The following is a 14,740-nucleotide window of genomic DNA, read 5'->3' on the forward strand; positions in this document are numbered from 1 at the left end:
TCTCTGGAGGAGTCCCACAGGGACCCACCTGGGGACCTCTATCTCTGGAGGAGTCCCACAGGGACGGACCTGGGGACCTCTATCTCTGGAGGAGTCCCACAGGGACCCACCTGGGGACCTCTATCTCTGGAGGAGTCCCACAGGGACGGACCTGGGAACCTCTATCTCTGGAGGAGTCCCACAGGGACCCACCTGGGAACCTCTATCTCTGGAGGAGTCCCACAGGGACCCACCTGGGAACCTCTATCTCTGGAGGAGTCCCACAGGGACCCACCTGGGAACCTCTATCTCTGGAGGAGTCCCACAGGGACCCACCTGGGGACATCTATCTCTGGAGGAGTCCCACAGGGACCCACCTGGGGACCTCTATCTCTGGAGGAGTCCCACAGGGACCCACCTGGGAACCTCTATCTCTGGAGGAGTCCCACAGGGACGGACCTGGGGACCTCTATCTCTGGAGGAGTCTCACAGGGACCCACCTGAGAACCTCTATCTCTGGAGGAGTCCCACAGGGACCCACCTGGGGACCTCTATCTCTGGAGGAGTCCCACAGGGACCCACCTGGGAACCTCTATCTCTGGAGGAGTCCCACAGGGACGGACCTGGGGACCTCTATCTCTGGAGGAGTCCCACAGGGACCCACCTGGGAACCTCTATCTCTGGAGGAGTCCCACAGGGACGGACCTGGGAACCTCTTCTTCCTTTTCTTCGCTTCTTGGAATAGAAATAACACGATGGACACAAAAACAAATTTCACCCACTTTTCTTTTTACTCAATAATAGAGACGGTTTTGATTATGAATACAGTTGAGACAATAAATAATTATCATATGAATCATTATAAAACCGAATGGTTGAGACATTAAAATAATTATCATATTAATCATTATAAAACCTTATGGTTGAGACATTAAAATAATTATCATATGAATCATTATAAAACCTTATGGTTGAGACATTAAAATAATTATCATATTAATCATTATAAAACCTTATGGTTGAGACATTAAATAATTATCATATTAATCATTATAAAACCGAATGGTTGAGACATTAAATAATTATCATATTAATCATTATAAAACCGAATGCTTGAGACATTAAATAATTATCATATTAATCATTATAAAACCGAATGGTTGAGACAATAATATACTGTATGTGGTGCAAGAAGTGATTTCAATTTTAATGTTTAATGTTTATATCAAAACGCCATCTCTGTAGAGATACCCACCAAACGGTCGTAGACACCATTTTCTTTATTACTTCAAAACAAACAAAAAAATTATAATGAACATGCTCAAACAAAGCAAATGTTTGTCATGAATGAAACAAATATTCTGTTCTTTTCCATCTTTTTTTCAGGAATTTCATGAAGAAATAAATAAAAAAATAAAATTTATTTTCTTTATTTTTTTAAACAAGTTTGTATTTTCACTACTTCTTTAATCCATTCTGACCTGAGATCAGATTCTATAAATGTCTTCTACATCCTGACAGTTTTCTGAAAAAGCTATGTTTCTATGTCAGTGATGATGAGCTTGTAGATCTGCTATTTTTCAATAACTAAAGCATAGCATAATGCTAACACCAAAAGGGGTTCCCGCCCAAAATGGGTTTTAAATGGACCCGTATTCCATTTGTCCATGCACGCATGCACGCAGGCAGGCAGGCAGGCAGGCACGCAGTGAGCAAATGCGTGCGTGAGCAAATGCTTTTAACTCAAATCTTTGCTCTGGGGGGGGGCTGTAACAACATGTTTTCAGATGGGGGGGGGGGGGGGGGGGGAGGGGTCGGCGGCCATGCAATTACATATAATTTTTGGGGTCCTTGACATGAAATATTGAGCACCACTGATACAGAAACATGAGGTATTTCAGAAAACTGTCAGGATTGAGAATTCCCTTTGGAATTAAAACGTTTCCCTCTTGTGGACTTAGATGGCATGACATCAATATAATAATTCTTAAAACAGACAGACTGACACACAGCCAGTTTTTTTTTTTACTATTTCGATTTTGTTATTATTTTTGGGTCTTTTCTTTTTGCCTTTATTGATAGATATACATTATACAGCATTACGGGGAGAGAGATGGGAGGGGGAAGGTTGTTGGGATCAAGACTCCAACCCGTGATACACTTATTATAATATTTACTAGAGATGTCCCGGTACATTTTATTATAATATTTACTAGAGATGTCCCGGTACACTTATTATAATATTTACTAGAAATGTCCCGGTACACTTATTATAATATCTACTAGAGATGTCCCGGTACACTTATTATAATATTTACTAGAGATGTCCCGGTACACTTTTTATAATATTTACTAGAGATGTCCCGGTACACTTTTTATAATATTTACTAGAGATGTCCCGGTACACTTTTTTCGTTCCCGATCCGATCCCACAATTCCTGTGTTTTGCCGATACCTAATACGGATAACAGAGCATAATATTTATAATAATCGACACTATGTGTGGGATCACTGGTTAGACTGGCATAGTGTCGACCCCTTACCCCTGTGTGGGATCACTGGTTAGACTGGCATAGTGTCGACCCCTTACCCCTGTGTGGGATCACTGGTTAGACTGGCATAGTGTCGACCCCTTACCCCTGTGTGGGATCACTGGTTAGACTGGCATAGTGTCGACCACTTACCCCTGTGTGGGATCACTGGTTAGACTGGCATAGTGTCGACCCCTTACCCCTGTGTGGGATCACTGGTTAGACTGGCATAGTGTCGACCCCTTACCCCTGTGTGGGATCACTGGTTAGACTGGCATAGTGTCGACCCCCTTACCCCTGTGTGGGATCACTGGTTAGACTGGCATAGTGTCGACCCCTTACCCCTGTGTGGGATCACTGGTTAGACTGGCATAGTGTCGACCCCTTACCCCTGTGTGGGATCACTGGTTAGACTGGCATAGTGTCGACCCCTTACCCCTGTGTGGGATCACTGGTTAGACTGGCATAGTGTCGACCCCTTACCCCTGTGTGGGATCACTGGCTAGACTGGCATAGTGTCGACCCCTTACCCCTGTGTGGGATCACTGGTTAGACTGGCATAGTGTCGACCCCTTACCCCTGTGTGGGATCACTGGTTAGACTGGCATATTCACCGATACCGATATGACCAAATATGCCCGAAAGGGCCGATACCAATACAGTATCGGGACATCTCTAATATTTGCAAGCCTCTAGGCGGACTGCTTGAATACTTCAAATAGCCGATCTACAAGCTCACAACATGTCAATGTACGTTGGCTTCCCTAGAGGAACAATTTTAAAATGTTTTATAAAACACAGAAACAAGGCAAAGACTTTTAGGGGTAAGGGGTAAGGGGTAAGGGGAGGATAGGACCCATCGGGGCTCCATTTTCGTCACCGCTATAAACCCCTTATCCCTAAACTTCTTTGCCTTTTCTTTTTCTTTTTTTTTACTATTTTGCAAAACATTTTCGAATAGTTCAACTAAAGCCAATCTACATTCACACGTCGTGAGCTTGTGGACTGGCGGTGACGAAAATGGAGCCCACAGTGTCATTCACGACAAACATCTGGAAAGGCCGTGGCGCTGCCCCCCCCCCCCCCCCCTCTAGGAGTGTGCTCTGGGATGTACCATGTCCGCCAGAGGAGGGGGGGGTGGGGTGGGCATCACGGGGCGGATGGAAACGCCAACGTATTCCCCGTAGGCCGGTGGAAGATCGTCTGGTTTCAGCCCCAGCTGGGAGGGAGGGAGGGAGGGAGGGGGAGAGAGAGAGAGAGAGAGAGAGAGAGAGAGAGAGAGAGAGAGAGAGAGAGAGAGAGAGAGAGAGACAATTTATCAATTTAAATTAGGAAACACACCATTAGATCACACCCTGTATTACGATTACCTGGGACTACAGATTAGTGCCTCAGGTGACTTTGGTCTGGCAGTGAATGCACTAAAAGAGAAAGCATGCAGAGCATGTTATGCTATTAGGAGAACATTTTATCAAATTGATATCCCTGTAAGAATTTGGATAAAAATATTTGACAGCATTATCCAACCAATTGCTCTCTATGGCAGTGAGGTTTGGGGTCCTCTCAGACACCAGGACTACACTAGATGGGACAGACAGTGAGGTTTGGGGTCCTCTCAGACACCAGGACTACACTAGATGGGACAAACATCCCACAGAAACCCTGCATCCAGAATTCTGTAGGTCCATAATTAAACATCCAAAGAAAAACACCAACCAACGCATGCAGGGCAGAATTAGGCCGTTACCCATTAATTATTAACATCAGGAAAAGAACACTAACATTTTGGTTACACCTTAAATCAAGCCCCCAAGACAGCCTGGGATTCCAGGCCCTGCAATCCCATGGAGATGAAACCCCAAAAGAGTCCCTTCTGCCAACTAGTCCTTGGACTTATTGATCAGCTACCACAGAACAGTGTCCAGCCTCAACCTCAGACCAGCACTGCTTTGCAACCACTAATTAGAGTCAACCAAATTATTAAACTAATAAAATACACATATCTGGAAAAAACTCAAAACTAACTTAATTGTTATCTGGCCCTAAAACATGAATATAAACTGGCTGAGTATCTGTATACGGTCAAAGCGACAGATCACGACCAAATACAGAATGAGTGACCACAGTCTGGCCACAGAGAAAGGACCACACAAGAAGTCCTACCTACCTCCAGAACAGAGAGTCTGTGGTCACTGTACCTCAGCTGAGGTAGAGACTGAGACACACTTTCTAATTAAATGTAATAAATATAATAATATAAGAACCACATATTTTAATACATTTGAGTTGTTGATCCCAAAGTTTAGAGTTGCATGACAATGACAAACAACTCATTCTGTTGGGAGAGGGAGAGGCTGCACAGTATGTGACTGCATGTCAACACAATGAGGGACACTTAATTAGAAGGGGGCGGCGGTGGCTCAGGGGTAGAGTGCCTGGATGGCAGCCAGTTCGAACCCGGGCTCCCCCAGAGTTACTGTCGAAGTGTCCTTGAGCAAGACACTGAACCCCTAATTGCTCCCGATGTGCTAGTTGGTGCCTTGCATGGTTTCCGCTGCCATTGGTGTATGAATGGGTGTGTGAATGGGTGAATGTAATGCACAATCTTGGATAAAGGCGCTATATAAATGCACCATTTACCATTTTAGAAGAAATATACACAATGTGACAATTATCTTGACACGGACCATCTCGACACACCACGGACACAATTATTACTGTACATTTTGACCGGTATGAGAGTATATTCATATTTTATTGTGAAAATGTATGTTCTATATTTGCTTGTTTTCTGTTATATTTTTTATTTATTTTATTTTGTTTGGTTCTTTTGTTGAACTTCATGCTTTGGCAATACTGTAGCTATTACATTCATGCCAATAAAGCTAATTGAATTGAAATTTCTTTTTTGAATTGAATTGAATTGAGAGAGAGAGATGTATGTATGTATGTATGTATTTGGTTAAAATGGGTAGGGTTTAAAAAAGGCAAGAGTTTGCTCTGGTGCACTGGCCTAAAAGTGGGTCCTTAAAAACTGCTAAAACTTCTGAAATGTATGTATGTAGGTATGTATGTGTGTATGTATTTTAAAAGGGGGGGCTTTTTGGTAAAATTCCTGCCCGCAATACCTTCATATATTTAAAACTAGAAAAAGTGCCCTTCCGGGCACAGGTCTCCACCAGGTTATCCACAGATCCGTGCAGTTAGAGGTAAAAACACTTTTCGGCCAGTTATAGCGCCACCTTGAGGCTGAGTTGAAATTGTTCATGTGGCATTTCGTCCTCGGCCTAGTGGGAATGTGGGTGCACAATTTCACGGAAATCACGCGATGTGTTCATGATTTGCAGCATTTTGTTTGAAACTGAGCACTCCTGTGAACTTTGGAAGCCAATCTTAACCAATCAGGATGGAGTCTGATAAATCTGAAAGACCCGTTTCGTTGAATGGCTCTAGAGAGACTGTGTACCAATTTGCGTGATGTTTGGACAAAATCTGTAGGTGTACTGTGCAAAAACGTGTTTTGCACAAAGCGGCCTCCTGGTGGCGCTATAACAGGCCGTTCTGGAAAGTTTGGGGCAGAGGTTCATGGTTGGCATCCAGGGAGTGTGTGTGCAAAATATGGCATTGAAAAACTTGTTTCGCACAAAGCGGCCTCCTGGTGGCGCTATAACAGGCCGTTCTGGAAAGTTTGGGGCAGAGGTTCATGGTTGGCATCCAGGGAGTGTGTGTGCAAAATATGGCATCGACCGGGTTAACGGTGGCCGAGATTAGCTGTTCACGGACACACACACACACGGACACACACGCGGACGGACGGAGTGCAAAACATACTCTCCCCACATGCCTTCGGCCTGGTGGAGACAATAAGTCCAAAAAGGGTTACCAGTGAAGGGCCTACTGCCTATTCACTGGGGACTATGCAAGGCAGAGGCGTCCACCCCCCTGAGTCCAAGTTTAAGCTAGACCGCATACCTATGTATGTATGTATGTGTGTATGTATGTGTGTATGTATGTGTGTGTGAATGGTGTGGTATATATACTGGATGGTGGGGGGGGGGGGGGTGGGGGGGTCTTACCTCATTGTATGATGGTGGGGGGGCTGCACTGTAGGGGGGGGGTCTGTAGAGGTCTTCGCCCTGAGGTAGGGACACGCCCCTACACGGAGAGAGAGAGAGAGAGAGAGAGAGAGAGAGAGAGAGAGAGAGAGAGAGAGAGAGAGAGAGGTGGTTAAGTGTGATCATATACGCGCTCATCCAATCAGATCATCGCTACGGGGTACACACACAAAGCTGAGCATAGGAGGGCTAGCACCCCTCAAAAAGTAACTCATGAGTAGGTGGGAGTGGCTTATTGTGGATATCAGCCTATAGAGCAGGGTTCCCCAATAGGCGGCCCGCGGGCCATTTGCGGCCCACAGAGCGCCACCTTGTGGCCCATGAAAGATTTTTTTTTTTTTTTTTTTTTTTTTTTTTTTAGGGTCCCAGATATAAATGGCATTAAATGGGGGTCAGTAGCCTATGCATGTCAAACTGGGCATCCTTTTCAAATGGGGTCTTGCCCTGAAAATGAATTTTCAGGGCAAGACCTCGACCTCGCACGTGCAGACTCGGCCCCCAGCCTGGTACGCTAGTCAAAATATGGCCCTTGAGGAAAATTAATTGGGGAACCCTGCTATAGAGCGTCGCAGCCCCGCCTCCCCTCGAGAGACCCGGAAAAGAAATCGCCGTTCATTTTCCTCATAGGCTTTTCTTAAAGTATTTATTTAAAGACGGTTACGCCGCGGAACAAAGCCAACTCGGATCGTGACAAATCATGACAATGAACACAATATGTTGGGCCGATCAAATCATTAGAAAGAAGAAAATAAAGGCAGGAGGCAACACTATTTGTTTTGTTTTTCTTCTTATAAATTATTTGATCGGCCCCAAAACATTGTGTTCATTGTCATGATTTGTCACGATCCGAGTTGGCTTTGTCCGCGGCGTAACCGTCTTTAAATAAATACTTTAAGAAATGCCTATGGGCAAAATGCATTGGGATTTATTTCCTGGGCCACTCGTTGTTCTTAAAGGGGGCGGGACTGCGACGCTCTATAGAGCGTCGCAGCCCCGCCCCCTCGAGAGACCCGGAAAATGAAACCCCCGTTCATTTTCCTCATAGACTTTTCAGAAAGTATTTTTTTAAAGTCGTTTACGCCGCGGACAAAGACAACTGTTGTCGTGACAACAAACAAAGAATTAGAAAGTAGAAAAAAAAAACTTTTTTTGTTGTTTTTCTTCTTTGTAATTATTTGTTTGGTCCAAACGTACAGTAGACTGTATACAGTACCTGGGGGAGGAGATAGTGTACAGTAGACTGTATACAGTACCTGGGGGAGGGGTTACTGTACCTGGGGAAGGGGATGAAGTAGACGGATGGCGGTCTCTCTGCCTGCCTCTCCATCTGCTGCTCTCTGAAGCGATGGCAGACCCGACAGAACGCTGTGCAGAACATGATGGTGAAACCAAAACCCAGGATGGCCATGAAGATCCTGGAGGGGAGGGGAGGGGAGGGGAGGGGAAGGGGAGGGGAGGGGAGGGGAGGGGAGGGGAGGGGAGGGGAGGGGAGGGGATGGGAGGGGAGGGGAGGGGAGGGGAGGGGAGATGAGGGGAGGGGAGGGGAGGGGAGGGGAGGGGAGGGGAGGGGAGGGGAGGGGAGGGGAGGGGAGGGGAGGGGAGGGGAGGGGTCGTAGTCGACAGGCAGGAACAACAGGCGTCAACTTCCTTTTCCCTCAAACCGATTTTTCTCATCTAAAATACAGGCTACGAGAGCTTTTATTGAGGGAAAAGGAAGGAACCTTCCTCTTCCCTCAATAAAGTTGCCGCCTGTTGTTCCTGCCTGTCGACTACAAAACAATGACTACAACATGACGTAACGATATCATCCTGATGACTACAAAACAATACTACAACATGACGTAACGATATCATCCTGATGACTACAAAACAATACTACAACATGACGTAACGATATCATCCTGATGACTACAAAACAATACTACAACATGACATAACGATATCATCCTGTGTCGACTACAAAACAATACTACAACATGACGTAACGATATCATCCTGATGACTACAAAACAATACTACAACATGACGTAACGATATCATCCTGATGACTACAAAACAATACTACAACATGACGTAACGATATCATCCTGATGACTACAAAACAATACTACAACATGACGTAACGATATCATCCTGATGACTTCAAAACAATACTACAACATGACGTAACGATATCATCCTGTCGACTACAAAACAATACTACAACATGACGTAACGATATCATCCTGATGACTATAAAACAATACTACAACATGACGTAACGATATCATCCTGTGTCGACTACAAAACAATACTACAACATGACGTAACGATATCATCCTGATGACTACAAAACAATACTACAACATGACGTAACGATATCATCCTGATGACTACAAAACAATACTACAACATGACGTAACGATATCATCCTGATGACTACAAAACAATACTACAACATGACATAACGATATCATCCTGATGACTACAAAAATCAATAAAATTTTTAAGCAATCACTGGAGCAAGCCAAAATGTTTGCGGTACAGATGCGTTTTCAGTAGCTTCTTAAAGATGCCAACAGACACAGCGTTTCTCAAGCAGAGTGGCAAGTCATTCCACAGCGTAGGAGCAACAAATGCGTAAGCTCGATCTCCGTTGGTTCGCAGCTTAGTGGCTTAGGGGATAATGAGAAGACCTTTGTCTGAAGACCTAAGGTGTCTCATATTCACCTTGGGGTGCACCAGTTCACTTAAATACATTGGGCCCAGCCCAAGAGTTTTATAAGTAATTAATACATTTTTTAATTTAATTCTGGAGTCGATTGGTAGCCACTATACTGTGGTCAGCTGGCTTTTTATACATAGGCTTGGTGCCGTGCTACGAGCTTGTAGATCTGCCATATTTTTTTTTAAATAGTGAAAATGTGGCCCAAATCTTTGAATAATATAGTCTTTCACAGTGAACGTTTTTAACTCAAATCTTTGTTTCTTGGGGGAGGGGGGTCCCTGGAACTACATATATTCAGATGGGGGGGGGGGGGGGGGTCCCTGGAACTACATATTTTCACATGGGGGGTCCCTGGAACTACATATATTCAGATGGGGGGTCCGCAGCCAAATACAGATCATTCTAGGGGGTTCTCGACATGGAAAAGGTTGAGAACCACTGAAAACTGTCATGATTTAGAAGACATTTTGTAGAATTAAATGGGCTGGTGTTGAAGGAGAGAGACACTTACTCCAGAGCAGGGATGTAGTGGAATACCATGGTCAGGTGATCAGAGGTCAAAGTTCAGCAGTCAGGTGATCAGAGGTCAAAGGTCAGCTGTAGGGATGAAGGTCAACCAGGTCAAACCCTGAGTACAAACACACAGCGGAACAAACCATCAATAATCAATATCGCGGTGGTCGTCGTCCCGATCGGACCGGGTGATCGATCGGACATCGGGGCCAATCGATCACGTCATTTTCTAATGATCGGAATCGGATCGGGGGCCAAAACACGCAATCGGGACATCCCTACACTGTAAATCCCTGGAACATGTGACGCGTTTAAAACCTAAACACCAGTGTGTTATTGTGTGATACAATGCCAAATGTTTATTAAGGGTCATAAAATACAGTAGAACGTACTGTACACCTCACGAGAACACCTAGTGACAGGGTCTCAATGTGAACACTGATGCCTGTCAGTCACAATGTGGGACAGACAGGGTCTCAATGTTAACACGGATGTCTATCAGTCACAATGTGGGACAGACAGGGTCTCAATGTGAACACTGATGTCTGTCAGTCACAATGTGGGACAGACAGGGTCTCAATGTGAACACTGATGCCTGTCAGTCACAATGTGGGACAGACAGGGTCTCAATGTGAACACTGATGCCTGTCAGTCACAATGTGGGACAGACAGGGTCTCAATGTGAACACTGATGCCTGTCAGTCACAATGTGGGACAGACAGGGTCTCAATGTGAACACTGATGCCTGTCAGTCACAATGTGGGACAGACAGGGTCTCAGTTTGACCACTGATGCCTGTCAGTCACAATGTGGGACAGACAGGGTCTCAATGTGAACACTGATGCCTGTCAGTCACAATGTGGGACAGACAGGGTGAACCCTGATGTCTGTCAGTCACAATGTGGGACAGACAGGGTCTCAATGTGAACACTGATGCCTGTCAGTCACAATGTGGGACAGACAGGGTCTCAATGTGAACACTGATGCCTGTCAGTCACAATGTGGGACAGACAGGGTCTCAATGTGAGCACTGATGCCTGTCAGTCACAATGTGGGACAGACAGGGTCTCAATGTGAACACTGATGCCTGTCAGTCACAATGTGGGACAGACAGGGTCTCAATGTGAACACTGATGCCTGTCAGTCACAATGTGGGACAAACAGGGTGAACCCTGATGTCTGTCAGTCACAATGTGGGACAGACAGGGTCTCAATTTGAACACTGATGCCTGTCAGTCACAATGTGGGACAGACAGGGTCTCAATGTGAACACTGATGCCTGTCAGTCACAATGTGGGACAGACAGGGTCTCAATGTGAACACTGATGTCTCTCAGTCACAATGTGGGACAGACAGGGTCTCAATGTGAACACTGATGCCTGTCAGTCACAATGTGGGACAGACAGGGTCTCAATGTGAACACTGATGCCTGTCAGTCACAATGTGGGACAGACAGGGTCTCAATGTGAGCACTGATGCCTGTCAGTCACAATGTGGGACAGACAGGGTCTCAATGTGAACACTGATGCCTGTCAGTCACAATGTGGGACAGACAGGGTCTCAATGTGAACACTGATGCCTGTCAGTCACAATGTGGGACAAACAGGGTGAACCCTGATGTCTGTCAGTCACAATGTGGGACAGACAGGGTCTCAATTTGAACACTGATGCCTGTCAGTCACAATGTGGGACAGACAGGGTCTCAATGTGAACACTGATGCCTGTCAGTCACAATGTGGGACAGACAGGGTCTCAATGTGAACACTGATGTCTCTCAGTCACAATGTGGGACAGACAGGGTCTCAATGTGAACACTGATGCCTGTCAGTCACAATGTGGGACAGACAGGGTCTCAATGTGAACACTGATGCCTGTCAGTCACAATGTGGGACAGACAGGGTCTCAATGTGAACACTGATGTCTGTCAGTCACAATGTGGGACAGACAGGGTCTCAATGTGAACACTGATGCCTGTCAGTCACAATGTGGGACAGACAGGGTCTCAATGTGAACACTGATGTCTGTCAGTCACAATGTGGGACAGACAGGGTCTCAATGTGAACACTGATGCCTGTCAGTCACAATGTGGTCTGGGTTTCCGAGGCTACATTTTAAGTAACCGGAGGTGTCCCCCTCAGTTACACCGACGGACCGGATGTTGTTGTGAATGTGTGTGTAGCAGCTAACAATAGCCACACCACTCTAAAAGCGATCGACAACAACGGGAGGTAAGAATAAATATATTGCGACTAGCGACTGCACAGCGGAGGGCCGTCTAACACAGGATGTTTTTTTTAAAGATTTTTTTCATGCACCTGCTTAGATCGTAAGTTATTAACGTTTTAAGATTTCCGTTAAACAGGGGGGGGACCCTTTTCGATGACGTCCCACTCTTACGCAACATCCCAGGCTGTGGAGCGATGCCTCCGGTTTTCATATCAATAAACTTCGTCTTTTGGATCAAACTTCGTCTTGGGCGTCGGGCGTTACTAATAGAAAGGACAAAGAACACACACACACACACGCACACGCGCACACGCACACACTCCCACACACACACATTGTTTTGTATCGACTGCATACGCAAGGACCCTCTCCAAAATGAGCTGCTGTATTTCAAGGGGTGTTCCTAAATAAATAAAGATTAACACGCACACACGCACGCACACACACACGCACGCACAGGAGGGTTAAAAACGTGGCACCACTATTGGTTTGTTCGTCAAAATAAGAAGGAAAAAAACACCTGTGTGAAGTGAGGGGCGCCATTTTGGCTATTTTGGAGAGGCATGCTTAAAGTCTTTGTGTGCCGCTAGGTGGCAGCATAACGTAGCTGAGCTGTGCCGCTAGGTGGCAGCATAACGTAGCTGAGCTGTGCCGCTAGGTGGCAGCATAACGTAGCTGAGCTGTGCCACTAGGTGGCAGTATAACGTAGCTGAGCTGTGCCGCTAGGTGGCAGCATAACGTAGCTGAGCTGTGCCACTAGGTGGCAGTAAAACGTAGCTGAGCTGTGCCGCTAGGCGGCAGCATAACGTAGCTGAGCTGTGCCGCTAGGTGGCAGTATAACGTAGCTGAGCTGTGCCGCTAGGTGGCAGTAAAACGTAGCTGAGCTGTGCCACTAGGTGGCAGTAAAACGTAGCTGAGCTGTGCCACTAGGTGGCAGTAAAACGTAGCTGAGCTGTGCCGCTAGGTGGCAGTATAACGTAGCTGAGCTGTGCCGCTAGGTGGCAGTATAACGTAGCTGAGCTGTGCCACTAGGTGGCAGTAAAACGTAGCTGAGCTGTGCCGCTAGGTGGCAGCAAACGATAGCTGAGCTGTGGCATTAGCATTAGCGCACGCTGTTTACCTCTCGCCAGAAACGCTCATAGTGTCAGAGTCACGGGGCTTTGAAACCGAGGTAAACGGAGAGGAGTTGTAAAGAACCCATAGCTGTTGGTGACGGAGGCGTTGCTTAGCAACCGGACCAAAAAGGTAATTCCGGGCTAGCACGCTTTAGATATGGAGTATATGGGGGGGAGGGAACGAATATATATGTACCTCGCAAATAACCTCCCATAGCTGGGGGGTACTAATATATACGTACCTAGCAAATAACCTCCCATAGCTGGGGGGGTACAAATATATACAGTACATACCTAGCAAATAACCTCCCATAGCTGGGGGGTACTAATATATACGTACCTAGCAAATAACCTCCCATAGCTGGGGGGGTAAGAATATATACGTACCTAGCAAATAACCTCCCATAGCTGGGGGGGTAAGAATATAATACGTGCCTCGGAAAAAAAGAGTTAAAGACAAACATTAAAACACGACATCCTTCCTGAAAGGCAGACGTTTTTCGAGTAGGAAAACTGTGACTGACGGGTGGGCGGGGTCTGTTTATCTTGGGTGCGGGGCCTGTTTATTTGGGTCCTACTGGATGTGACGTGTGTGGGTCATGACTGAGAGAATAAGGTCGCGGATACAAGCTGCTGAAATGAGTTCTCCAACGGGTGGCTGGCATCTCCCTTAGAGATACGCTGAGAAGTTCAGTCACACGAGAGAGACTCGTAGAGTAGAACCGCTGCTCCTTCCCCTGGAAAGGAGCCAGCTTAGGTGGTTCTGGCATTTGGTTAGGATGCCTCTCGGGCGTCTCCCTAGGGAGGTCCTCGAGGCACGTCCCACTGGGAGGAGACCCCGGGGCAGACCAAGGACCAGATGGACTATATCTCCACTGGGAGGAGACCTCCGGGCAGACCAAGGACCAGATGGACTATATCTCCACTGGGAGGAGACCTCCGGGCAGACCAAGGACCAGATGGACTATATCTCCACTGGGAGGAGACCCCGGGGCAGACCAAGGACCAGATGGACTATATCTCCACTGGGAGGAGACCCCGGGGCAGACCAAGGACCAGATGCATTATATCTCCACTGGGAGGAGACCTCCGGGCAGACCAAGGACCAGATGGACTATATCTCCACTGGGAGGAGACCCCGGGGCAGACCAAGGACCAGATGGACTATATCTCCACTGGGAGGAGACCTCCGGGCAGACCAAGGACCAGATGCATTATATCTCCACTGGGAGGAGACCTCCGGGCAGACCAAGGACCAAATGGATTATATCTCCACTGGGAGAAGACCTCCGGGCAGACCAAGGACCAGATGGACTATATCTCCACTGGGAGGAGACCCCGGGGCAGACCACTCTAAAAGTCGATGTGGACTCACTGGCATTGCAACAACTCAGGATCCCCCAGGAGGAAGTCACTAATGTTACTCTGGAGATGGATGGAAACCCCAGCGGCTTCCAACGCGCTCTTTTGCCCCTGCGCGGATTTCTTGAACAACTGCCCGTCCCGCTAGACCCCCTCAGGCGGTGCATATGGGGCAGGGGTCCGGGGACACCT

At 46.7% G+C, this 14,740-nt stretch overlaps 1 protein-coding gene across 1 annotated transcript; it reads right to left on the bottom strand.

Annotated features, from left to right (window-relative positions):
- Nucleotides 1-3,600: 3,600 nt before the first annotated feature.
- LOC310872698 (uncharacterized protein) lies at nt 3,601-9,894 on the bottom strand (the record flags this gene model as incomplete). The annotated part of the gene is made up of 4 exons (XM_083784741.1): nt 9,844-9,894; nt 7,900-8,040; nt 6,587-6,665; nt 3,601-3,729 (listed from the first exon to the last, which is right to left on the bottom strand). Exons 1-4 carry the CDS (start codon nt 9,870-9,872, stop codon nt 3,601-3,603), a joined length of 378 nt encoding a protein of 125 aa, XP_083640867.1. The 5' UTR covers nt 9,873-9,894.
- Nucleotides 9,895-14,740: the final 4,846 nt, after the last annotated feature.

Source organism: Protomyctophum parallelum, assembly GCF_964188405.1.
Source record: "Protomyctophum parallelum genome assembly, chromosome: 15".
Lineage (NCBI taxonomy): Eukaryota > Metazoa > Chordata > Actinopteri > Myctophiformes > Myctophidae > Protomyctophum > Protomyctophum parallelum.